This window comes from Haliotis rufescens, unplaced genomic scaffold, assembly GCF_023055435.1.
Source record: "Haliotis rufescens isolate VD_foot unplaced genomic scaffold, xgHalRufe1.0.p SCAF_2, whole genome shotgun sequence".
Classification (NCBI taxonomy): domain Eukaryota; kingdom Metazoa; phylum Mollusca; class Gastropoda; order Lepetellida; family Haliotidae; genus Haliotis; species Haliotis rufescens.
In genome coordinates, this window is record NW_025963890.1 from 11,080,192 (window position 1) to 11,107,874 (window position 27,683).

The 27,683-nt window shown below is 41.1% G+C and overlaps 1 protein-coding gene across 3 annotated transcripts in view; it reads right to left on the bottom strand.

Annotated features, from left to right (window-relative positions):
* LOC124136127 (nucleolar protein 4-like) overlaps nucleotides 1-27,683 on the bottom strand; it is a 129,451-nt gene that overhangs the window by 73,046 nt on the left and 28,722 nt on the right. For all 3 annotated transcript variants that reach the window (XM_046501938.2, XM_046501937.2, XM_046501936.2), the window contains exons 2-3: nucleotides 25,120-25,263; nucleotides 926-1,192 (exon numbers count right to left, since the gene is read on the bottom strand). In XM_046501938.2, coding sequence (XP_046357894.1) covers nucleotides 926-1,192; nucleotides 25,120-25,263 — 411 coding nt within the window. The remainder of the gene's footprint in view (nucleotides 1-925; nucleotides 1,193-25,119; nucleotides 25,264-27,683) is intronic.

Consider the following 27,683-nt stretch of genomic DNA (forward strand, 5'->3'; position numbering starts at 1 on the left):
TTCATTTTCCGGTGTTGATAACATGAGGACAGATGATGCAGAGGTCTTCACTTTCAGTGGATGCATCCGTTTCGGTCCACTTAATTGTATTCATTTTGAACATCGAAACTATTTTATTAATAAAATATAAATTATATTTATTTGTATCAAAGGTATTAATTTGAAAGCTCTGTCGGTGATTGAGTTAAATGAAAAAAGGTTAAATCTTTTCATAATACTCTGAAAGTTTTTGTCTTTTTGTGTTTCAAACATAAAAAGTCAAAATTTGTTGTTGTTTTTCAATAAGTAAATGTTGTTTCCTGCTTGGGATAGTAGCGTTTTCAGAGTGAAATGTAAGAAGTATGCACTGCGATTTGATATGTCTTTCACGACTGTTGGCTTTCAATGGGAAGTTTACATACATATACAACTCAAAATTCAAATACTACCCCATTTAAATTCACAATATCGTTAACTGATTAACAATCGAAAAAAAACTCTGGACCCCTGACGTCATCTTTCTGTTGTCTGTAACAACATCACTATCACCAGAATGATCCTTTTTCTCTGGCTTAATACCTTCATAAAAATATAATTGTTTAAACCCACAACAGAACGGTCACATAAATAGGTCCTTTTTTCCCTTTGCTCCGCATTTTGTCAATCAAACAAATATAACGAGTTCTTAATAACTCGAGACTTACTTAAATGCACCCTTTCCTGGAGTAGCCCCAGGAAATGGTTTAATGGAAGGGTATGCCCACATTTAGTTAAGTTGTATTGTGAATAAAACTCATTAAACTAAATTAATACAAGACTTTGCGAACACAGACAAAGCCATTTACGACCAAGAAAAAACTGCCTGAAAGAATAGACGATAGGGGTTATTCGACTCCAAGACAAAAGAGGTTGGGGAAAAGGGAGATAATTAATATTGTAGGTATACCTCATCGTGGCAAGAGAAGTCCGACGCGTAGCCTTTGTTTCGCATGTGGTTCAGGTAGGTCTGGGTGATAGGGAGACTGAAGTCAATCATTGGTGGATCGTCCGTCACGTGACTTGGAGAGATCGTGCTGCTGCCGTTCTGATTGGTCGCGCAGGTTGTGTTGTTGTTATGCTCAAACGACAGGTGCATCCGTTTTTGGCAGTCTGCACATGACATGAGAAACCGAGTGACGGCTTCACGGGGTAAGAATGAATACGTTTCGGCGATCTGAAATGTACAAAAACATCAATAAATCAACCGTAACAGGCCATAAATCTAGGCAGCAGGGTGGGTGTTAAATATATAGGGGGATTGTACAAAACGATACCCCAACCCCCATTTTCGGGGCTTAAGAAAAAATTGACTAGGTGTTACATGACACGACATTGCGCTAAACTGCGCGTGCAAAACGTTTGCAACAGCGCCATCTGTGTCCTATACAAGGGAAATAATAGACGCAAGCCCTCCATCTTTAAGCCATATTGTTTGTGTCGGTGACTGCAGTTCGGTAATGGTACCTGTGGATGACAAACAAGGGGGTAGACGTATCTGCGCGAGGGAGGGTAGGGGTGATCCACGTGGGGTGCTCTCATTAATAAATCATCCAGTTCTCCCTGCATCGCTCGTCCTGTGAACTATTGTGAGGGCGCAGTCTTCGTTTGTGTGCACTCAGATATATATATATAACTGTTAATCATTAAACGAATAACAGGTTGACATTCGAGATTTGGCAAAAATCATAAATCTATGTCACGATAGTGAGGAGATGGATAAATAATAATTGATAATCATGTACATTATATGTTTTGGTTTTTGTAATTCGTGAACATATTATTTATACAATGTACGACGTCTAAAGATATACATGAATTTGTCTAAACCGACAATACATTTTGGTCAGCAGTAAACGTAAACTATAAGGGCCATTCTTCGGACAGAAATATATATATATAGTTTATCAAAAACTATTGAAATAAAACACCCTTACTCTCACCTCTACCCTTATGCTACCCTTACCTACACCAAACACCTTTCTTTACCCTACCCACTCCTTACTCTTTATTCTGCCCCTTTGCCTACCCTCACCTTTACACCTACCCTTACCCCTACCTTTATTCTTACCTTTACCCCTACCCTCCCCTTACCTCTACCCAACACCTTCCTTTACCCCTACCCCCTACCCTACTCTTAATTCTACCCTACTCTTAATTCTGCCCTTCACATTGCCTACCCTCACCTTTTCCCCTTACCTTTACCCTTACCCCCCTACCTCTACCCAACACCTTACTTTACTCCTACCGCCCCCCCCCCCCCACCCTTACCTCTACCCAACACCTTCCTTTACCCTACCCTACCCTTACCTCTACCCAACACCTTCCTTTACCCCTACCCCCCCCCCCCCCCCCCCCCGCCTTACCTCTACCCAACACCTTCCTTTACCCTACCCTACCCTTACCTCTACCCAACACTTTCCTTTACCCCTACTACCCTACCCTTACTCTTAACTCTGGCCCTTTGCTTACCCTCACCTTTACTCCTACCCTTACCCATACCTTTATTCTTACCTCTTCCCCTACACCTTCCCCTACCCTTATCTTTACCCCTACCCTTCCCCTACTCCTTTCCCTACCTTTACCCTTACAACTACCCTACCCTTACTCTTACCTCTACCCCCACACCCTCCCCAAACCCATGCTACTATCTTTATCCCACCCCCACCCTACCTTACCCCCTACCGCTACCTTCACCCTACCCCTCCCTACCCTTACTCTTGCCTCATTACCCTTACCCTTACCCCGACCCAACACCTTCCCCTACCAATGTCTCTCACCTCTACACCTTCCCCTACTCTTATCTTTACCCCTACCCTTCCCCTACTCCTTTCCCTACCTTTACCCTTACTCCGACCCTTATTCTTACCCTACCCCTACACCTACCCATGCTACTATCTTTACCCCACCCCCACCCCCACCCTACCTTACCCCCAACCGCTACCTATATTCCCTGCCCCTTCCGCCTCTTTACATTAACCACACTCGGAGGAATAGCTTGCCCGTCCAATAGCTGCCAAGGGACGCCCAGATTGCACAGTAGCAAGTACATACACTGTAACTCTGATAGCTGATTAATCTCAACCTCACTTTCCATCCCTCAGATGGTGCACGTGATTGTACAGGAGCGCATTGGGCATCCGGAGTCCAGGACAGAGCGTTAGCTGTGATCATTTTACGAATACTTCCTCAAGATGCATTTTTGAGCGGATTTCTTGATCGCCACAATACAAACAGAGTTATTTCCCCTGAACCACAATTTGCTTCGGCAACCGAACCGCTATTTCCGACTAAATTCCATCCTAACTTATATGAGGGACATGGCGTCACATCAGTTGCAGCCCCTTTACAAAATAAGACATACAAAATAGTGTCAGGGCACTGTAGCTCACCTTTATTTGTAGTTTACAGTTTAAAATGTCAACAAAGACAGCCACTTAACAAAAGTTGTTGTTTGTATTGATTTTAAAATATTTAAACAAATGTGTGGAATTTCACAACAAACTAAACAAATACCTAATTTATTACATTTTTTACTAGTATTACCATGCACGTAATGGCCATAAATAGCTTTTTAAAGTAATCACGTTTACAGTGCGAGGAAATGCATTTTCATGGAAACAAAGAGCATTGTCAGAGTGAAAAGTTCTAAATATAACGGTAAATGACCACTAGAAGTTTCAGCTTTCAGCAAAGGTCAAATCAAACTGTATAATCTCGCAAAAACTCCAGAACCTGTACAAAAACTACTGGGTAAAACCCATAAATAGGTTTTTCTATTATGGCTGCAGTGACGGCCATATTGAAAATCGGATTCGAACCTTTTGAACGAATTGGGTGTTATGATTGGTTGGAAAAAAATTGTGAAATTTCAGCTTCATTAGTTCAGTGGTGTCAGAGGAAAAGGTATTTAGGACACACGACGCACAACACAAGACGGACAAACAGGCCATGACATAAGAACACTTGTCTCCCAGTCAGGTAAGCTAAGACGTTACTTCAGCACGTGATAGGCATTCATTTCACTGCATTTGCATGACATAGGAATATATATATAATTACCAGTTTTATCTAGGCCAATGCGGTTTGAGTTCTACATCAGTGTAACTAAAACATTGTGTGTTAAATGTTTTGTATTGTTGGTTTACAGTGTGGTCGGACAGGCTCGTCACCCAACACATAGTCGTTAGTATTGTGAGTCACGAACTGTGATAGTGACGGCAACGAACATACAGGTTCAACTAGTTCTGGTAAATTCAAATGATAATGCAAATGCATATTTGTGTTCCATGGTACAGTGCTTACGTAATCACATCAACATTCAATTTCTTTATTCAACGTACTGAGGAGGCCACAGGCCTATAGTACAATCATGATTACAGGAGCAATTGGTACAATCATATAATTTCCAAACTTGATTTTCTTTGTATAAAAGCATGATATATGTACATAGAAAGATTTCTTATGGTTTCAATGTTGCTAGTGGTCAGTAATAGTTTAAACTTAAATGTACAATGGTTTATATGAAAATATTTTGGTAAATATACATCAACATAAACCTTTTTGTTTGTTGTTTAAAGTCGCAATATCCCAACTATATGACGGCGGTCTGTGACTAATACGCAAAATCACGTTAGGTACATAACGCAAAAAAGTGCGTATTGTTTTTCGGGTTGTATAGTGTGTGTTTTGTTTGTTTGTTTGTTTGTTTTTCAACGTCGCACTCAGCAGTATTCCAACTACATGACGGCGTGTGTGAGTTCGAATGAGAGTTATCACGTAGTAACATGTGGGAAACAAAATCAGTCTCAAAGTAGCCGGCACAAAGATGCACAAACATGTTTCTGCGATGTTTACCACTGTTTCAACTCAGTGATGTTGTTGAATGACTAAAAAACATGTTATCATGATCAGGTCGAATATAAAGAATGGGTTTGTTCTCTTTAGGTCCTGAAATATGTTTGAGGAACCTCATTTTGTTCATATATTGTTCTGCAAATTGTGTTTTTTGTGTTCCATCACAAAGTTGCAATCGGTGAAAAAGTTAATATCTTGGCGATCTAATCACTCACAAAGTTTTACTGTGGCCCAACACGGGTGGCTCAGTCGTCTAAGGCCCCGCGATTCGCTGTGCAGAGTTGCGTCCCTTGGGCTCGACAGAAACCCATGATTGTGGGTTCGAATCCAGCTTTGCCCCTATTATGTTTCTAGGTTTGTCAGCACCATACCCGTGCTCGTGGGTTTCACCGAAGTGGTAAACGTCTGAGACCTGCATCACTTCGGGTCTTCCTCCCACATTACGCTGACACGGCGCGATATGACTGTAATACTGTTAAAAGCGGCGTTAAACCCAACTCACTCACACACCCCGAAAGTCATAATTTTCCTCTCCCTCAATAACCTGTATTTTTTCATTGCTTTATTATAAACAGAAAGTGACAACTAATATAGGCGTGAAACTAAACGTAATTGATGTGGCCAAAGTAACTTACTTTTTCAACTAGCAACACCCGAACGCTTCGAAATATTCGTACTGAGCAGGGAGCAGACAAGCTTAATTTTCTCGTTCAAATCATTATACAAATCAAATCATTACGGCTGGAACTTAAAACTAAGGCTAGAAATGCTATTATACAGTGAGTCGTTTACAAAATAAGTGTCATAGTCAATGGTATTATTAGAGAACGAAAATATACCAAAATACGTAAACTTCGATTCTACAGTGAGTTGAGAGCCATGTCGGCCGTTGTCAAGACATAGCGTCAGTAAATGGTAAAAAACACATGTGTGCTATTCCTACCTGCACTTGTTGGGTTATATATATGTTTGTTTTTTGTTAATTGCCGCACTCAGCAATATTCTGCCTACATGAATGCAGCTTGAAAATAATCGAGCCTGGACCATACAATCCAGTGATTGATATTACGAGCACTGAACCACGTCGTCGGGGTACGTTGACGTCATCGAGCAGGTCAGTGTGTCTGACCAGCTGACCCATTATATGACCACCCAGTTTCTTTCAGTATCAATAGTTATCGCAATAGTGATTTCCAAAATTTAACCACAATGTTGAACAGCATGGTATCTCAGTGGGTTAGCACTCTGATTGGCATTAGTCCGGACTAGTACAAAAAACCACACACCAACGCACGCACGTGCAACCACGGTGCTGAATAAGTGCAATAAGTACAATATTCATATAAGTGCAGGAACGCGACGCCAAGACCCTTACACCTCATTTACTACATATGGCAGAAAATTCTAGCAACTTGGTCATCAATTGTATCAAAGAATGGGATCGTACCATTTAGCCTCATTCACATTTAATTGATTTAATTTCAGTAACTTTAAATACATCTCTTTCACGTTTTAGTCCGTAAGTACTTCCTACGCCCAATTTAACATAATTATGATTATTTATAACAATAGAGCCGATGATCGAAGTAAACCAATGAAATGAAGAACACTTATAATCTCTTTGCGATCTCTCTAAAGTACCGTCGGTTGGTGAAATAGAAATATGTCTTAATTATTGAAACTAATTAATTTAAATAATAGTGTCCTCTAATACATGACATCTTCTATATAGTCTGACTGAATAGGAAGAAAGGATATTATTCCGAACATATAATGTTCACACTAGTGTAATTTGATAGTTGATTGATTAATGAAAGCGATTTGGATGAAAACAGTTTAGAGTTGGTGCTTTAGTTTATCGTCAAAGTAGTTGACATTAACGGCGAACGTATTGCATTCGTGTTGACAATCTGAGTCTTAAGACCTTTTGAAAGTATATACATATGTAATTCATAGACGGCGTTGAGAATTAGTCTTACAGCTTGCATGCATAGATAGATCTTAGCTGCACCATGGTTATCACGTGTGTTTCTTGCGGTCATTTGACTAATCATAATAGTGAGTGAATAAGTTGAATTTTACGCCGATTTGACGGCATTTCAGTTATACCATGGCTTTTCAGCATAAAGTGGGAGGATATCGGAAATGATAATGATTATAATGATGATGTCAGAGATTTAACGAGCCCTTCCGGAGGACCCGATGCCGCACTCGAGTCGGAAGTGATGCAAGTGAGTGAGTAATTATTGCTTAGCACCGCATCAACAATCTTGCAGCTATTCGCGGCGAGGTGGGATGCACGTCCTAGACGTTTAGCACTTTGTCAATGAAGCCTATGCGTCTGGGTACGGTGCTGACAAACCAAGAATTTGGGACTTGAATATTCAAATCGTGGCACGCCCAAGGGGTGTACTCCTCCTCAGCGGCTTATATAACAGGCTTTGCCCCCCAAACCCCCACAAAACACTTTTATTTATAAATCAATGCAAAAATGTACTTTAATGTCACAAATAACACACGCCAACAATCAATCGCTGCAATTAAGAAGTTTGATTGCTTATATAACGTTTGACATTATAGAAAAACAGGAAATTGAGATATATGAACATAATACTGTTATAAAAATTAAATAATTAAAACCGAAGAAAGAAGGCATTGTGTGTGTTGGTAGTGGGCGTATCCCTGTCAGAATCACACTGCCGAGTGGGCTTGCGACAAACAATACGTTTTTGTGACTGTTGCCATAGTTACAAAAAATCTAGGATAACAAGTGGGCATCAAACCTAATTTCGTAAATATTTCAAACTATATTTCGTGAAATGTAACTGATATATACACAAAATAAGCAGTTTAATGTATCAACTCGGTGTAAGGTAACTGTTTACTGTTAATATTTAAAATTGCATAAAGGTTACACACGGCATTCAACCAAGCTATAAGTCGAGGAATATCTTCCTAAAATAATGAGTGTTTGAAATCGGAAATAAACGTGCGGACAAACGTACTAGGCTTGCTTCTTTGAGAGTCATTTAGAAGTTGGAGTCCTAAGTAAGGATGATATATACGGATGAACAACTTGTCATAAATAAGTTGTTCATCCATATATCTTATCCTTACTTAGTACTAGGTTTGATGTGAAATTACACTTCACAAAAAACTCACAATAAAAGAATCTGATAAGTAAAAGAATAAACCTTAAATGGTTTAGCGTTATTTTGTAATGGTTTCAGAGACAAATATATTTCATGAAAGCAAACCCATTCGAAACCACGTATTAACATACACAACCACAGCATTTCTTTTCACAAACTCGCAGTGACAAAACTCAAAACGATTCCTGTGTAGGTAACCAAAAAATGCTTTACATTTAGTATAAGGTAAACCAGCATAAGTATGGCCGCTAATTAGAAAAAGTTGGCAGAAAAATGACAAACAGACTCTCAATAGAGTAGAGTGGACTCGGCGTCCGTAGCCTAAGAGTATGGGCCCCCTCTACCACATTGGGGGACGCTCGATCCCCTTATTAAAAGCCCTCCGACTCAATTTATCTCACTTTCAAATCACGAAGTTGCAGTTTCAGAGGTGACGTGTCCCAGGCTCGCGATGAAGTGGCACACTTGAGATAGTTAGACGGTACATACAAGTGTGCTTAGACGGGGCCGTGAGAGGGGGCTGCCACGTTGGCATCACCATCTCCATCTCAGGCGCCGAGACCAGCCAATTAGATAGGGACAGTGATGAAATCCATCAAACAGTAAAAAATACATCGATATTAATTTCATGTGTGTATTTATGAGTCGCATATCCGAGGATAACAGCTGGATTCAGCGAGTGTATGTTTTAAAGCGTGTAATATGACAAAAAGTACACCTTTGATAAGAACGTACTGTACTAGTAGTTTGCGATGTGTTTTGCCAAGGAGACACTTATTCGCTATTTTAAAACACTGTTAGGAATATAAGATGACAATGTGAAATTATGGGTTCGGCGTTTTTAGTATATTGTGAGATATGAGGCAGGTCGATCAAGTAGTGGGGGCACGGGTGGCCCAGTCGTCTAAGGCGCCGAGATTCGCTGTGCACAGTTGCGTCCCTTGGGCCCGCCAGAAACCCATGATTGTGGGTTCGAATCCCGCTTTGCCCCGATTATGTTTCTAGGTTTGTCAGCACCATACCCGTGCTCGTGGGTTTCACCGAAGTGGTAAACGTCTGAGACCTGCATCACTTCGGGTCTTCCTCCCACATTACGCTGACACGGCGCGATATACAAGAATACTGTTAAAAGCGGCGTTAAACCCAACTCACTCACTCACTCGATCATGTTGAACTGAAAGCGTTGAACATGGTGCCGGGCAAGGGGTATATTCCGAGAAGCGCTCATACAATCACTACTAGTAGGTTCACTGCATGGCGTTAACGAGGAAGAATTACTGGGGTGACTTCGCGAAATTGAAAACTGTCCTGATGTATCCGCCGTTAATGTCTTGGAAATAAATAAACATGAATAAATATTAGCTACAATAAATAAAACTAAGTTAATAATATTTAACCAAAACATGATAACACTGTTTTGTATTCCGTATAAAGACAAACGAAGCCAATTATTGATTATGTAGTTCGTTAATCATTTTGCAACACGCATTGTTGTAATACATTAATAAACACACATAAAGTGCATTCTAAACCAAAACAAAAACAAACCAACTCTCTACAGACTGAGCTGCTTCTGAATGGCATTGACTAAATCACATGTGTATGTTAAAGTGTTAATTAATCTCGAACACCGACCGCTGATGAAGTATGCTTCTTAATAGATTTCAGACTGAGTTTGTAAGGTTCTTTCAGTGATACTAAATCAAATAAAAGTTTTTAATATATCGTCTTCACTTTTCTTATTGTCTTTAAACAATGGTCACAAATCCAATTTAAATGTGAAAGGTTCCGATTTCAATGTGAATTACGCAATTTCTATAACTCGTTGAAGTGTACTGTGCTGATCTTCAAAGAAGTGAAATTTGATATTTCCTTTCATTGACTTCGTACAATATTAGATACACTGTTAGATGAGATCAAACCGGCGTCCTACAATTTGCAGATGATGGTGGTGGTGGTGGTGGTGGGGGGGGGGGTGGAAATACTTTGGCTAGTTATTCGCGTTTCACGTCGAACAATGAGGACAGATGATGGTTATGGTGTAAGGGTTATCATCGTCGTCATCATTTTGATAATTATCTTTGTTGTCATTATAATCCAGGGTGTTGTGTTAAGGTTTGTTCTTATGGATGCCGATTGTGTATTCATCATTGTTGTATTTGATGATGGCGGTGATATAGTTATGATGATGATGTTGATGTTCTGATGATGGTGATGTAATGTTGATGGTGATGTTGTGACGATGATGTTGAAGTGTTGTGATGATGTCGATGCAGTGATGACGGTGATTAAGTGATGACGTTGGCGTAGTAATGATGTTCCTGTAGTGATGATGTTGTTTTGGGGTGACGGTGATGATGTTGATGTAGTGGTAATGTAGGGATGATGATAGCGCAGTGATGATGCTTATATAGTGAGGATGATGAAGATGGTACTGTAGTGGTGATGGTAGTGACGTAGTGATGGTAATGATGTAGTGATGATGATGGTGAAGTGATGATGTAGGGATGATGATAGCGCAGTGATGATGCTGACGTAGTGATGATGGTGGGTATGGTAATGTAGCGGTGATGGTAGTGACGTAGTGATGGTAATGATGTAGTGATGATGATGGTGAAGTGATGATGTAGGGATGATGAAGGCGCAGTGATGATGCTGACGTAGTGATGATGGTAGTTACGTAGTGATGGTAATGATGTAGTGATGATGATGGTGAAGTGATGATGTAGGGATGATGATGGCGCAGTGGTAATTCTGACGTACTGATGATGGTGGGGATGGTAATGTAGTGGTGATGGTAGAGACGTAGTGATGGTTATGATGTAGTGATGATGATGGTGATGTGGTGATCATGAAGTAGTGATGACAGTAATGTAGTGATGATGTTGATGAAGTGGTGATGTAGGGATGATGGTGAGGGTGGTAATGCAGTGGTGATGGTAGAGACGTAGTGATGGTAATGATGTAGGGATGATGATGGTGATGTGGCGATTATGAAGTAGTGATGATGTTGATGAAGTGGTGATGTAGGGATGATGGTGAGGGTGGTAATGTAGTGGTGATGGTAGAGACGTAGTGATGGTAATGATGTAGTGATGATGATGGTGAAGTGAAGATGTAGGGATGAAAATGTTGACGCAGTGATGATGCTTATGAAGTAAGAATGGTGAGGGTGGTAATGTAGTGGTGATGGTAGAGACGTAGTGATGGTTATGATGTAGTGATGATGATGGTGATGAGGTGATTATGAAGTAGTGATGACAGTAATGTCGTGGTGATGTTGATGAAGTGGTGGTGTATGGATGATGGTGAGGGTGGTAATGTAGTGATGATGTTGATGACGTGGTGGTGTATGGATGATGGTGAGGGTGGTAATGTAGTGATGATGTTGATGAAGTGATGATGTAGGGATGATAATGATGACGCAGTGATGATGCTGATGTAGGGATGATGATGGTGATGTGGTGATTATGAAGTAGTGATGACAGTAATGTAGTGGTGATGTTGATGAAGTGGTGATGTAGGGATGATGGTGAGGGTGGTAATGTAGTGGTGATGGTAGAGACGTAGTGATGGTTATGATGTAGTGATGATGATGGTGATGTGTTGATTATGAAGTAGTGGTGGCAGTAATGTAGTGGTGATGTTGATCAAGTGGTGGCGTATGGATGATTGTGAGGGTGGTAATGTAGTGATGATGTTGATGAAGTGGTGGTGTATGGATGATGGTGAGGGTGGTAATGTAGTGATGATGTTGATGAAGTGGTGGTGTATGGATGATGGTGAGGGTGGTAATGTAGTGATGATGTTGATGAAGTGGTGGTGTATGGATGATTGTGAGGGTGGTAATGTAGTGATGATGTTGATGAAGTGGTGGTGTATGGATGATGGTGAGGGTGGTAATGTAGTGATGATGTTGATGAAGTGGTGGTGTATGGATGATGGTGAGGGTGGTAATGTAGTGATGATGTTGATGAAGTGGTGGTGTATGGATGATGGTGAGGGTGGTAATGTAGTGATGATGTTGATGAAGTGGTGGTGTATGGATGATGGTGAGGGTGGTAATGTAGTGGTGATGTTGATGAAGTGGTGGCGTATGGATGATTGTGAGGGTGGTAATGTAGTGATGATGTTGATGAAGTGGTGGTGTATGGATGATGGTGAGGGTGGTAATGTAGTGATGATGTTGATGAAGTGGTGGTGTATGGATGATGGTGAGGGTGGTAATGTAGTGATGATGTTGATGAAGTGGTGGTGTATGGATGATTGTGAGGGTGGTAATGTAGTGATGATGTTGATGAAGTGGTGGTGTAGGGATGATTGTGAGGGTGGTAATGTAGTGATGATGTTGATGAAGTGGTGGTGTATGGATGATGGTGAGGGTGGTAATGTAGTGATGATGTTGATGAAGTGGTGGTGTATGGATGATTGTGAGGGTGGTAATGTAGTGATGATGTTGATGAAGTGGTGGTGTATGGATGATGGTGAGGGTGGTAATGTAGTGATGATGTTGATGAAGTGGTGGTGTATGGATGATGGTGAGGGTGGTAATGTAGTGATGATGTTGATGAAGTGGTGGTGTATGGATGATTGTGAGGGTGGTAATGTAGTGATGATGTTGATGAAGTGGTGGTGTAGGGATGATTGTGAGGGTGGTAATGTAGTGATGATGTTGATGAAGTGGTGGCGTATGGATGATTGTGAGGGTGGTAATGTAGTGATGATGTTGATGAAGTGGTGGTGTATGGATGATGGTGAGGGTGGTAATGTAGTGATGATGTTGATGAAGTGGTGGTGTATGGATGATGGTGAGGGTGGTAATGTAGTGATGATGTTGATGAAGTGGTGGTGTATGGATGATGGTGAGGGTGGTAATGTAGTGATGATGTTGATGAAGTGATGATGTAGGGATGATGATGATGACGCAGTGATGATGCTGATGTAGGGATGATGATGATGGTGATGTGGTGATTATGAAGTAGTGATGACAGTAATGTAGTGGTGATGTTGATGAAGTGGTGATGTAGGGATGATGGTGAGGGTGGTAATGTAGTGAAGATGAAGGTGAAGTGATGATGTAGGGATGATGATGATGACGCAGTGATGATGCTTATGTAGTGAGGATGGTGAGGGTGGTAATGAAGTGGTGATGGTAGAGGCGTAGTGATGGTTATGATGTAGGGATGATGATGGTGATGTGGCGATTATGAAGTAGTGATGACAGTAATGTAGTGATGATGTTGATGAAATGGTGATGATGTAGGGATGATGGTGAGGGTGGTAATGTAGTGATGATGTTGATGAAGTGGTGGTGTAGGGATGATGAAGGTGATGTAAGGAAGATCCAATATAACTAGACCACCATTAATGATCATTTTTCTGATTATCAGGTTGTATGAAGCACTGCCGTTATGGTCCTTGATGCATAGTAACAATTACATACTGACTTTATCATGTTCTGTAAAACGTTAGCGTTTTACTTCATTGTTAGGAAGTTAATGTAAATCGCCCAGGACGAACCAATGTATTAAATCATAAGTCAGGTTTAAGACGTGTTCACAGATTACTACGTGAAAAGACGCATAGGCTGAACTTACAAAGGATTTCAAGAGAATTCAGAATTGCCTCATTATCTAATAGCGGATAGCATACAGCTCCAGTCACACAACAAGACAACGAGTCTGGGATATTTCTGAAAGAACAGTCCGACCAGATGTTAATGACTTCAAAACCCACAATCTCAAATAGCTTCTTTCACCACGAGCCCTGATCAAGTGTACCTATTATCAACCTGTGGTCGAGCATTAAAATCCGGAAGATTATAATAAGAAAGTGACCGAGGTACGCAAGCAGGCTGCCGACTCAGTCCGAGACCAACAAGGCTTTGATTGACATGGAAGCGAAATTGTTTTTCATATTATCAAGGAAACTTCAATCTTTTGCATAACAACGGAAATAGAGGCAAATTTCCTAAAAATCGAATGATGAATAAAACAGCAGCCCATACTCACGTCGCAACGGGATCTAGAAACAGGCGCCAGAGACTCGGGCCCCCAGACTATATAACCCCACGTCTTGGGGCTAATGAGGGGGGACTGATGGATGGGGGAGGAGAGGTGTTTGACCCCCTAGGAGGGACAGCACTCGGAATGCCTCGGCCGAAGCCGTAAGGGACCTTTTGTACACGCGCATGACAACCATGGCGACGACGTCCGCGAGTTTCCAGGACGATGCTAGAATTAGAGTTCATTACAGAGATCTTCGTGAATAATTGTTTACAGACAAAAATCAATTATCTTTGGGATTTTTTTCTTGAGAATATAAAGTTTTGCGTGCTGAATTCATTCGAAGTATTCCAAAAAATATTACTTAGTATTTTTAAATTTAAATTTCCGTTAAGCAAGAATATTAGCTATTGAGTATCATTTTATCATGATGATGTAGAATAAGTTTTTCTTGCAATTAATTATGATTCACGCAGCTGCAGAGAGTACTTTTTTTCAAATGTATAAAGATTTTAGTGTGTATATTAGATGAAGCAAACTGATCTATGATGCATTATTTAATGTAGGATGTGTTATTTTAATATAAGATGGTTTAATATAAGATGCGGTATGAGATATACCATAATTTATCATTTAAATATTAGTCCACTTTAATGTTGTCTCAATAAATAAAATAAATAAAATTCTCAAGCACATAAACAATGTACTTTCATACGAGATAGCGTTTTTATTATTTAAGTCATAAAAACCGACGTACACCACTTCTCGGAATCCGAGGGAAAGCCTATAGTTCACAGTCGTAGCGTAATTCGCCCTTTGGTACACGTCCAGGACACTGTCGCAAACGTGCACTCTGCTGTGCTTGGGATTACGTCGACTGGCAACAAGACGACAGACCATTGATTATATTGCTGTAACGATTTTACAAATATCAAACGCAAATATCAGATACCCTCATACTTGTTTAATAAACTCATGTCGCATAGCTCGGGATAACTAGGAGTCCGACTCCAAATATCATGTTGTTGAAATTGTACATAAACTGCCGGGAAAAAGAAAGTATACACTTGAAAATTGGATAACATTACAAAGGTTATCAAAACGCTACTAGGCTTAACACAGTCGCCAAAAAACACTGTAAGCTGAAGGTCCAAAACATAACTATGATATCCGTATAACATACATCGCTATCGGATAACCATTTCTTGTTTGTTGCTTTTATGGCCACCATCAAACATTGGTGTATACTTTGTTTTCCCCAGCAGATTATAATCTTTAGCCATTCGTATTACCTTTCTGAAAATAGGGGTGAATTTTAAAGTGTGTTATGTCATAGAAGTATTTGCTATGCCTTTTCCCGTTCTGTGACAAGATTGTGTTTTCGCCAACGCGATTTCGAGACAGGGTGACTGAACTTAGTTTTTCGCCGCATTAGTTTGTTGCAGTTATTCGCCACAGTTTCGGGTTCCCGCGGTTGTCAACTAACCCCTAATTAAAGAGGTATCTTTGGTCAGTACCGATGTTGAGGGCTACCATTTTTCGGCATGTGACAGCCTAGCGAAAGGCTTGAATAAAATCTCACTGTTTCCGGGAATGCGATAACTTCAAGCTGGGAAACTATTTACTTTAACACGGATCACATTTATACTTCCCGATAACAATCCTTCCCTTTCTGCTCTTTGGAACGAATCTTAAAAGTTCTTTGACTTTGTGCTGCACGACATGAACAACAGAGAAACACCGGAACATCTCCACAATGGCAAACTCGTTCAGCAAATCATCTGAGAGACTGAACTTGTTAATGCCAAATCAAAATGTCAATCCATTCTAACAGACGTGTTCCAAATTGATCTATATCTTGAAATAACCTTGAAATATGAAAAATGTCATCAACCCGTAATTGATAATATATATTTGCTTTTAAGAGCATAGTTGTTGTCTTAGAATAATAAAATTCCACGCTGAAGATCATCATAAAAGAGAAAAGGACTACATAAGAGTGTTCGTATGTCGGTTTATAAATGTTAAACTTCGCACACCTCATTTCTTCTTAAATTGATAGAGTAATCTGACCAGCCTTTCCAGATATTGTATAGATGTGACTCCGCAACAGTCACAAACAATGAGGATTTATAATTTTCTATGGTTTCATGGATTCGATTAAATATTATGACATAAACGTCCTTGTCTTTCCCTCACCATAAAAAAACCACAGAAAACAAAAGTAAAAGAAGTTAATTCAAAAGTAAAGGTAAACGTTGTTGTTTTTTAAAATGAATAACAAAAAAAAGACAAAAATAACAGAGAATGACAAAGGGCGGTCTTGGACCACAAAGAGGTACGTTTGCGCCCACGACAAAAGGATGCGTATAGGGTTATCTGCTCTTGGGTCAGTGAAAAAATAAGGAAGGTCAGCATAATACGGTGAAACGTTGAAGTGTGAAACTTGAAGAAAATACGACAAGCTGTCACCAGAACGAAATGTTGCCCTCCTAAAATTAGTCCCCAGTGCTTCAAAGCGCGCCAAAATGAGCGATATGAAAACGGAAGTGTTCCAAAACGATACGAGGTAGTCCCGGGGCAGTAAGGTCTCACGCTTGACACTGCTGCAGTCGACGTACCCAGCCAAAATGAAGATGTATGAACCGAAGGGAGGGCCAAGTTGACAGTGCCATAGTCGTCTAATCATATGCTGACTCATAGCTTCTGGCCTCGGAAACGGATCTTTCACGAATTTAGCCTAGTAATTTGTTTCCATTAATGAAAATACCATAGGCTAGCAAGCAGGGTTGAGGGGACGGGGCGTGCGTGCTATGCGTTCCGTGATTGAAAACATAAATTGCTCGGTCTTGCAGTCACCAGTGGAGGAATTTTTCTTTCTTGCGCAATTTTTAGTGAAACGAGAGCCCGCCGTGCTGCAGCCGTCATTACAGACTGAAGGTGTGATTTTCTGCCTCTTTTCCCATAATGCCATGGGCTGTCACTGGTCGTTGCAAGGTCACGTGACCCAAAGTGACGCGCTCCGTGCAGCAGTGCCGAAAAAAACAACGCACGTGCAAAAATTGGTGGAACTTTACGCCATCGGCAATTATCTGGTGACCATGTGATAGAACGGGAATACTCCCGTGGCCTGGCTTGAGTGAAGCGCGTCTATACAGTCGCTTGATGGGACTATCATTAGACATTACTTTATTGAAAGTCTGATGTTCAGTTCAGACGTGTCTTTCACCCAAACAGTCAATCTATATCAATGCTCAGATCAACGTTCGGCTCAGATTGTGGCGAATGAACTACAGGAAAATGAACAAGGGATTATTATTACCGGAAAAAGATTTTTCACTTATATAAATAAAATTCAATTACATCCAACCCAATGTGACGCTGATTGTGCACCACAGACAATAAAGTTGAAATCCTTCAATTTGGTGTCCGCTTTCGACCTTCCCCAGCTACCTTGAATAATGGTTTGTGTAAGTGTCGAACCTGCCCAAGCCGCGTGTTTGTGTTGTAAGATTTGAACATATATATTTGTGTGTTTCCTGAAATAATTCTTGCGTCTTTACAAACATGAATATGGGGCATAATTAACAGCTAGTTAGAAAGTTGATTATTGTGATAAAAATATAAAGACGTTCTCCATTATTCCGTTTTGATATTCGAGTAAACTAAACTGTTGTTGTTGTCCTTTGTTAGTTGTTTTTTGTAAGGGCGAAGTAAACTTAATGGTTATACACAGGAAAGTATTTTATAGACACACATTACACATGGAACGTCAAAGTCATTACTCGACGAAATACGTACTTTGATTTCTAATAAACACACGAATATTTTAAAACTCTTTCAACAAACGGAAACAACTTCAGTATCAAATTTCTGAAAGGAGTTAAATGTCAAAGATTAATTTCCTGTTATTAGTTTCCAGGACAATTAGAAACATGTTCCAAATTCATAGATCGAACAAATAGTTTCCAAGTCGCACAAACCTCGCACGGACGTGTTCATGTAATGGGGAGTGAAACAGCCCTTTGAGGACTCACAAGTGAGTCAGACTTTTCGAAATGATTTCAATTGGTTGATAATTTCAACAAAACATCATCAAAATGCCATTATTTCTGTTCCAATTGTCTTTGACTAAAAATGTATCTCTGTTCCCATTATGACGCTCTGTCAAGGCGTAATCCGAGACCGGATGCTATTTGATTCAAAAAGACTTAGATGTTTAGCTTCTCTTAAATCAGCCTTCTGATTGGACGCCTCAAGTTCCACTTCTTCATGGACTAAATATAAGTTTAAGGGGGGATGGAAAGTGACTTTCACATTGGGAAGCTCCGGCTACTCCTAAACTCCTCTTACAAACTTCACATGCTTAGCGTGGCGTTAGTAGTTTAGCCTTTCCGGAAGGCAAGAGAGAGGTGGATTTCTTGAAAAGAAATGGCTGTTTTCAAGGATGCTTCTTAACTCTTTCAAAAAAACACATGATGAAAATCGATTCAAAGTTAGAAAATCCCTATTAGATATCCCCAACTTCATATTTCTAATGTCGTCCCCTCCTTGATTAAAACCTGGATGCTAAATGATACTGCAATCATACAAATTGTTCGAGATCAAAGCCAAAAGTATAATCACTGCTGAGCTGCTTCAAGAAGACCGGACGCGCACCTCCATCCACTAGTTAAATTGAGCCTTCTCATATCACTGCAAGTGTAAAGCTCAAGTCCAACTACTAATTTCATGGCAATCAGACTGGGACTTGGACCAAAGACAAACTTTAGATCAGCTTATGGGTTGTAATAGGAGCGAAGTCAGCTCGCGGTACCTGGCAGGTGAGAAGAGACCAGGAGAAAGAGGTTGAGGTTTATAGGGCCCCGTAATAAACCCCCGACCACAATTAGACAACGAAAATGAGCTACCCAAGCTTCCCACCTATTCCTCGCCAGTGTTGTCAATTCCGCGAGTTTTAGGTCGGCAATTATCGCAAAGCTCCCTGTCCGATATTTTGTTCGTCGATTTGGACCATTTTTCACACCTGCCTCAGACCTGATTAATTGGTGGATTGCAAAAGACCGTTGCCGTCACGCGCTCTAATTAACGTTGTAGTCCAGTGAGCGGTGTAGAAAATTGAGCAGTGAAAGAACCACCGTTTCTAGAAAGAAGATCCATCTTGCATTGCCTTGTGACTTAATGGTCTGAACATGAACAGCACATCAAACTAATTCGTGCTGTGGACTTTTGACAGGATTGTCCGTATTTTAACGATCCACAGCATCTTGCGTTTACAAGAGTTCTTCTCATCAATGGTTTGAGTCAAGAGATCTAGGCACCACCAAACAGTGGGAAAGGTTGATCGGGAAGCCTCAATGATCGCCAAAGGAAATGGCAGAATTGGGAAAAGATACGGGGCCAATACTCTAGAGTGACCCAGGATACTACTTTCAGAAATAATTAGTACTGAAATTGAACCTGAATAGTTATAGTGAATCGTATGCTGCAAGTTTTTAAATCCAAAGCCTTTTCGATTTTCTGCTGTCCTTGGAGTCTCCCATTTCAGAATTACTGGCTTCGTGATCTTCATATGGTTGAACTACAGTTGGTTATATAAGGAATATCTGGGTCGGAACATATGGCAAAACTGATGTTTAACATTGAGGATCGTTTATATTTCTTAAGCAAACGCCGCAAATGCTTAAGTCGTGATACCTTTAGGATGATAAATGGTTCCTACATGTCTTGTTCGTAACAGCTTCCTATTTGGTAATACGTGCCTTGATCAATGCAATGCAGTTATTTGGGACATTAGGTTTCCATGACAGTCGTTTGAATAACTATCAAATCATTTATAGTATAGATGTGACCGCCTCCATGGTCTAGTGGTAGAGCGTTTGCCGGGAGAGCGGGAGGTCGGGGATGCGATCCCCTGCCGCGTCATACCAATAGATGTTAAAAGATGGTACTTTTGTTACCCTGTCTGGCGCTCGGTATTAAGGGGCTAAAATAAGGACTGATCGGCTCGGATTCAGTATACTGTGTCTGAGTGGGGTGTACGTATTAAACTGCGGCATGGTATCTCAGTGGGCTAGCACTATAAAATCGTCATTAGTCCGGACTAGTACAAACAGCCACACTCACGCATGCATGCACGTCGCTATACAAGTGTAAAAATCTTGAACACGACGTTAAACCACATTCATCTTATCTAAGCAATAATACAGATGTACTTTGTCCCTCATGTTTCGTGTGAAGAAAATAAACTGGTCAGATTAACGAGGTTTCGGATTCAGGTTTTTTTGTCGTACCAATCAGTATTTTGTTATAATGCTAGTCATGTATTAAATGTATTCTGTATTTTATTAACGAGGATGTAAGTTGGGTTTTTTCAGTAATATGTTCTCGCACGAAGATACAGCTTACATGTATCCGTGGCTATTTAAGATATACGTTCGAAATACAAGACACTTACAAGTCAACACGTCGCGTCTTCGATACTTTGACTCGAAATTTGTTATAATCTTAAAATAAATTAAAAAAATTCTTTGTCCTATTAAATTGTACTGTCAATCGAATACATTTATTTTAATTATAATATACACATGGTTATTAACCACACCGAGAAAAAACAGAAATATCTGGCCCGCTTTTTATCCAACAAAACATCAGACATTGTGATGCTTCCTCAACTGAGGGATGAAACCTTGAACTACGTAACCCCACAAAAAAACAGTCATTGTTCTGCAAACACCACAAGCTACTGCTAGTTGCAAGTACATCGTTGCCAGCCTCCCAGAACAGCAACAACCGGCGACAGCTACGACCACCGTCACCGTGGCCCGCGACATCCTCACCAATACAGCGTATTTCCAACAGCGTTGTTTTCCGCCAAGTCATAGAAACCCCTTAATTACACCGCGCGTCCTAATACACTCTTTAATAGAAGTCCCGCATCGTGGCGTGCGGAGTGGAGGTAAAACGGGACGCTTGCCTCGGACGAGAAATTATTGGGCGTATCACTTTGACAAAAGACCCGTCTTTCATACAGAGAGAGTCTTCAGATTGGACTTCTAGAACGTATAGATAATAGAATCTTTGTTTGAGCCAAAGACCAAATACATAAGATTTTCGTTGCGTGAGTTTTGTGTCTCTCTCCAAAAGGCCAAAGCTCTGTTTTCGGTGTTCTATCATCTCTGACCTGACTCTGCAGTGGTTTCAAAGTTGGACCAATCTGCCAGCAAATGTCTCTATTTTGCCTTGTTGTTGATGTCCGAGATGCATTGTGTCTTCTACGTAGTATGAATATGAAGATAGAATTACAGGAACTCTTTATTTATTTCTTCATAGCACTATATACTCAAATGAAATTTGCAAGGATTAATCTTCAAAAGTGGGAATTCCAGTGATGTTAATTTCAGGAAATATCTTGCGCGTATATTGGCGAATGCATTCCTATTTCTGTAATAGCATCGTGGGAAACTTTCGAGAAGTAGTTGATTGAATCTTCATTTCTCAAACGGCAAATGCATTACATCAGTGTGTCGCCCCTACACATGCTAACATCTGTGGTAATGCTCTTCTTGAGCTGATGCATATAGGATTAATAACACTTAGCTTCAGTTCATGTGAATATGCTCATGTCATTGAAGGACTGTCAGTGCAGTGTGTACAATGTTTTGTTGATGGATTTGTCATGGATAAAATGTTGTTACATTAGAGATATATTCACGAGGATTTTTATCACGATCTGCAACGTGCTGTCAGATAATTGTCATCATCACTATCACAGTCATCATCATCACCATCATGCTCAATATCATCAGGATCATGAATATAATAATACACACACAAAACATTTGTAGCAGTAGTTGCAGCAACAGAAGGGGGAGAGTAATATGGGGAGTGGCACAGTAGCAGAAGTAGAGGTAGCAATAGTTTGTTAGTTTGTTTGTTGTTTAACGCCGCACTCTGCAATATGGCGGTCTGTAATTAATTGAGTCTGAACCAGATTATCAAGAGATTGACATCAAGGTATAGCAATAGATTGATTACTACAAGTAGCAGTTTGTTTATTTATTGTTTAACGCCAGACTCTTAGTAGTTGTTGTTTGTTGTTTAACGCCGCACTCAGCGATATTGCAGCTGTATGACGGCGGACTGCAATTAACGGAGTCTGGACGGGACACTCCAGTGATTGACATCATGAGCATCGATCTACGCAATTGGTATAGGATCACATGCATCAACTACGTCAGCGAGCCTGACCATCTTCTTTAGACAAGCATAGATGGCTGAAGACTAATTATAACCCGGATCTTAACGACAGCAGCAATAGTGGTAGTAGAGTTAGCCATAGAGGTAGCAATAGTAGTAGTAGTAGTAGTAGTAGTAGTAGTAGATATAGCAACAGTAGTATTAGAGGTACCAATAGAAGTAGTATAGGTAGCGCTAGAGATATCAATAGTAGTAGTAGTAGTAGAGGTAGCAACAGTAGTATTAGAGGTAGCAATAGAAGTAGTAGAGGTACCGCTAGAGATAGCAATAGTAGTAGTAGTAGTAGTAGTAGTAGTAGTAGTAGTAGTAGTAGATGTAGCAATCGTGGTAGCAGACAAAGCAATAGTTGTAAAAGAAACAGTAATAGTGGCAGTAGAGGTAGTAATAATAGTAGTAGAGGTAGAAATACTAGTAGTAGTAGTAGTTGTAGTAGAGGTAGCAATCGTGGCAGCAGGCAAAGCAATAGTTGTAAAAGAGACTGAAATAGTGGCAGTAGATGTAGTAATGATAATAATAATAATAATAGTAGTAGTAGTAGTAGTAGTAGTAGAGGTAGCAATAGTTGTAGTAGAGGTAAAATACTAGAAGTAGCAATAGTTGTAGTAGTAGTAGTAGTAGTAGTAGTAGTAGTAGTAGTAGTAGCAATAGTGATAGCAGAGGTAGCAGTAGTTGTCGTAGAGGAAGCAATAGTTGTAGCGGCAATGGTGGTAGCAGCGGTAGAAATAGTAGTAGCAAAAGTGGTAGTAATGGTAGCTATAGTTGTAGTTGCAATTGTCGTCGTGGAAGTAGCAAAAGTGGTAGCAATAAGTGGTAGTAGAGGTAGCAATTATAGTAGTAGTAGAGGTAGTGATGGTAGTAGTTGAGGTTTTGCTCGGCAGGTTGAAGAGGGAAGCCAACATGATGCTGGTTTTAGACGTTTACCACTGTGGTGAATCCCACGGGTATGGAACTGTCCAACGAATTACTGTAATCAGGGGCGAATCTAAGTTTCGAACCTTCCCTCCCGGAATCCTGACATACCTAAGGGGCGCAACTCTGCCCCCCTCCCCCCCCCCCCCCTCCCCCTCTCCCCCCCCCCCCCCCTGTGGCGGTATCTGGTGTGGTGTAATAGTGGAGTAGTACAGTGGCAAGTGTCGAGATAAGATGATAATTGGGTAACTTACTTATCTTTAGCTGGAATATTGCGAGTGCGGCGTTAAACAACAAACCAACCAACAACCACTATGGGATGAATATTATCATCACACAGGATAACTCTACATTACGTTTACACAAATATAATGTGGCAGACAATCCAAGGAAGATTGACATGTCATGTACAAAGGCGATAAGGTGCGGAAATATAATCCACCTAAGTATTTTAACCGGCTAACAAAAATGTCTGGGTCGACAGGACCGGAACTGAAAGCCTGCCTGCCTGCTACTGGAGCACATCTACCGCAGTCTATCGTACCAAGCCGGCGGGGGTAGCACTATGTGAACAGATGATTCTGTCTTGATCCACTTTTAAATACCCATATTGTTGTAGCAGCGCCCAGTGCGGAGTTACGACCCTGTGATGCCAGGATCCGTGGAACGTGAGTTCGAATCCCAGATTAGGAGCCAGTGTCATCAGGGCTATACGAGAGTCGGTTTTCAAAGTGTGAACGTCTACGATGTAAGTATTTAGAACTGACGCTGAATTCCCTTCACTGCAATACGCTATACAGCTCGTCACCCGAGCATCCTTGTCGATAGCATACGCCGTTGGCCTTTAACTTTCACATAATCGCTAAAACACCGATATGTACTGACGCCGTGGGTGATCAATTAATTTAAACAATAAACATATTTTTTTTAAACGATGACATTTAATTCATCTTTACGTAAATTATTTTAATTTGTGTTATCAGAAAGCCAGAGCTTCAGCAGTTAATTTGCAAAGCTTTAGGGGTGTTTGTATCGGATTTTACAGTAGCTCATCAACTGTGTTCATACAAGTTGTCCAATACTAATTATTTCAAATCTTCATGATTGTATCCATTAGTAAACTGTGGGGCAAAAGAAAGTGTACAGCCATGTTTGATAGTGGATAAAACTGAAACCAACAAGAAATGGTTATTCGAAGGTGATGTATTTGATACAGGTTTTGATCCTTTATTTGCAGTGTTTCGGCGACGGTTTTCGGCCAAGTTTTGATGACGTTTGTAATTTTTTGGTCAAATCCAATTTTTAAGTGCATACTTCTTTTGCCCGGTAGTGTATCAACAAGATAACATCTCCCGTTCTGTCTCCCTTCCTGTGTGCTCATCTGGTAATGTGCCTACACAGACGTCTTGGAGTCGGTACCGACAATGGTGTAACTTGTGAAGTTTGCATAACACCACATATACCTCCTTAAAGTACAGCAATAATTAACAGTTGCATGTATATTCTCATTGTTTATACCCATATCTGTTTAATTGTATGTTTTAATCCTAGTATATTCCGCAGGTCCATATTGTTCCGATCATGAATGTATTTGGGGCAAAACGCCTTTATACTGAACAAAACTGTCTGTCTATCTCTAATATCTAGGTTTACTGTCGTCACAAGATCAAACTGACCTAACACCGCCTTGTACAGAGGGGCGTTGGGGTAGCCTAGTAGTTAAAGTGTTCGCTCGTCATTCTGAATGCCTATTCCCACATAGGTACAGTGTCTGCCCACTCCTTGTACGGACGGTAACATGTAGGGGATATCGCAGTCATACCGAGGTCAATGAACCATTTGTGTTGTCCGTATATATAGTTTAATATCTCAGTGTTCCAAGTGCTCGCCCAGTTTTGCCAACCGGTGATGCGTTTACTCACCGCTCTGTAAGTACGTTTCTGCCCGGCATGCTTCCCCCCTCTGCCGTCCATCTCGACGTGGACGCTATAGATGATGTCGAAGAAGTCCTCAACCACCGCAACCTTCTTGTAATCCCGCTCTGCATCACTGCACAGGGGGTCGTTCTGGAACATACAGACAAAGTGTGAGGATAGCTCCGTAGTCTGGGGACGTCAGGACATAGCCTTTAAGACAGTGAAAAAAAGAAGGAAAATTGTAGGAAGGCCTCTGGACTACACAGAAGTGTTCAGTTGGATTACAGTGGCAACCATTGCAAAACAATTGACGTCGAGTGTGTAAGCGTGTAAATATACCTAGATGATGTTTAAAAAAAGTTGAATGTTTACATATTAACACTAGTACCAAAACATCCAGACTTCCGAATATATCACTTCCTAATGTGTTGCATGTAGAGCAAAGGAACATAAAATCAAATTCATTTCTTGTGCATATTTACAAATTGGGCATAATCATAAAGGGATATTAATTGCCATTTATGAGTGAGTGAGTGAGTGCGTGAGTGAGTGAGTGAGTGATAACGTCCGGTTGAACGCTATGTTAGTCGTAGCACGTTGCGTCAACCCACTGTAGAAGGAAAGTTTATGACGTGGCAGTTTACCCAAAATGAGCAAGGGTATATTGCTGATAAACCATGCACAATAATCGCGAACATACAGACACTTTAAGAACATACAGACCCCGTAAGATCACCTTCTATGTTCTATGTTGACTGCGGCGTTAAACACCCGTGAAGATCCGGGTTAGAATAGATCTTTAGCAACCTATGCTTGTCGTAAGAGGCGACTAACGGGATCGGTTGGTCAGGCTCGCTGACTTGGTTGATGCATGTCATCGATCCCAATTGCGTGGATCGATTCTCATGATATCGATCACTGGATTGTCTGGTCCAAACTCTATTATTTACAGACCGCCGTCATATAGCTGAATATTGCTGTGTGCGGCGTTAAACAACACACGAACCAATCAACTAACCAACCAACCAACCGACGCCGTTAAACAATAGCTGAAGTACGAAGATTATTCACGTTTTACAAGAAGGAAAACACTCAAGGAGCAAGGAGCACTGATGGGCGGTGTCGGGCAACAAACACTATGTCATATTTTTTTATGCAAATTGTGTGAGTGGTGGGTGCTACCGGTAGAGCAGGACATGCTTACCCTTTTCGCGAACACCTGGTGTCGTCACCGATTTTCTGTGACCCTTTCATATACTTTTCCCCGCTATTTTGCCTTTTACGCGCAAAAGAATCTGTTTCGTCGGATGATCGAGACTGGTTATTCTCTGGCGTTAACGCTTTGTATTTATGTACAATGTAACATTATTAATATTTTAGTTATTCTTAGTTATTATATAGTTTAATATGCAGAAATTTATATTTTCCACAATTTATATAGACACATCCTGATGCTACGCAACTGGATCAATCAAATAGTCGGCTACACTTATGCTTCCCGGTATTTGTTCTGAAGAAAAAACATTCAAACATGTGAATAATAAACTTCGGATATGGAGAATGGATATCGATGGTCCCGTGTAGTTCGTTATATCCGCCATTGACTTGATTGTTAGTAAAAGATGGAACGCTGATATGGACATAGAAGTTGTATACCCCTTCACAATATACGTGTGGATTCCGTGGTCGTCGCTAGCCCTTGTATGACCTGAGATCCCCGCTAGCCCTTTCTTGACGTGAGATCAGATCCCCGCTGGCCCTTGCTTGACGTAAGACCCCCGCTGGCCCTTTCTTGACATTAGATCCCCGCTATCCCTTGCTTGTTGTGAGATCAGATCCCCGCTAACCCTTGCTTGACGTAAGATCCCCGCTGGCCCTTTCTTGACGTGAGATCAGATCCCCGCTGGCCCTTTCTTGACATTAGATCCCCGCTATCCCTTGCTTGATGTGAGATCAGATCCCCGCTAACCCTTGCTTGGTGTGAGATCCCCGCTGGCCCTTTCTTGACGTGAGATCAGATGCCAACTATCCCTTGCTTGACGTTAGATCCCTGCTTGCCCGTGCTTGACCTGAGATTCCCGCTGACCTTGCTTGATGTGACATTCCCGCCAACCTTGTATGATGTGAGATCAGATCCCCGCTAACCCTTGCTTGACGTGAGATCATCGTTATCCCTTACTTGACATTAGATCCACGCTATCCCTTGCTTGACGTGAGATCCCTGCTAGCCCCTGATTGACATTAGATCCCCGCTATCTCTCGCTTGACCTGAGATCCCCGCTAGCCTTTGCTTGGCGCGAGATCCCCGCTAGCCCTTGCTTGACGTGAGATCCCTGCTTGCCCCTGATTGACATGAGATCCCCGCTAGCTGTTGCCTGACGTGAGATCCCCGCTAGCTGTTGCTTGACGTAAGATCCCCGCTAGCTGTTGCTTGACATAAGATCCCCGCTAGCTGTTGCCTGACGTGAGATCCACGCTCGCCCTTCCTTGACGTGAGATCCCTGCTAGCCCTTGACTTGACGTAAGATCCTCGCTAACCCTTGCTGAATGTGAGATCCGACTACGGAGGA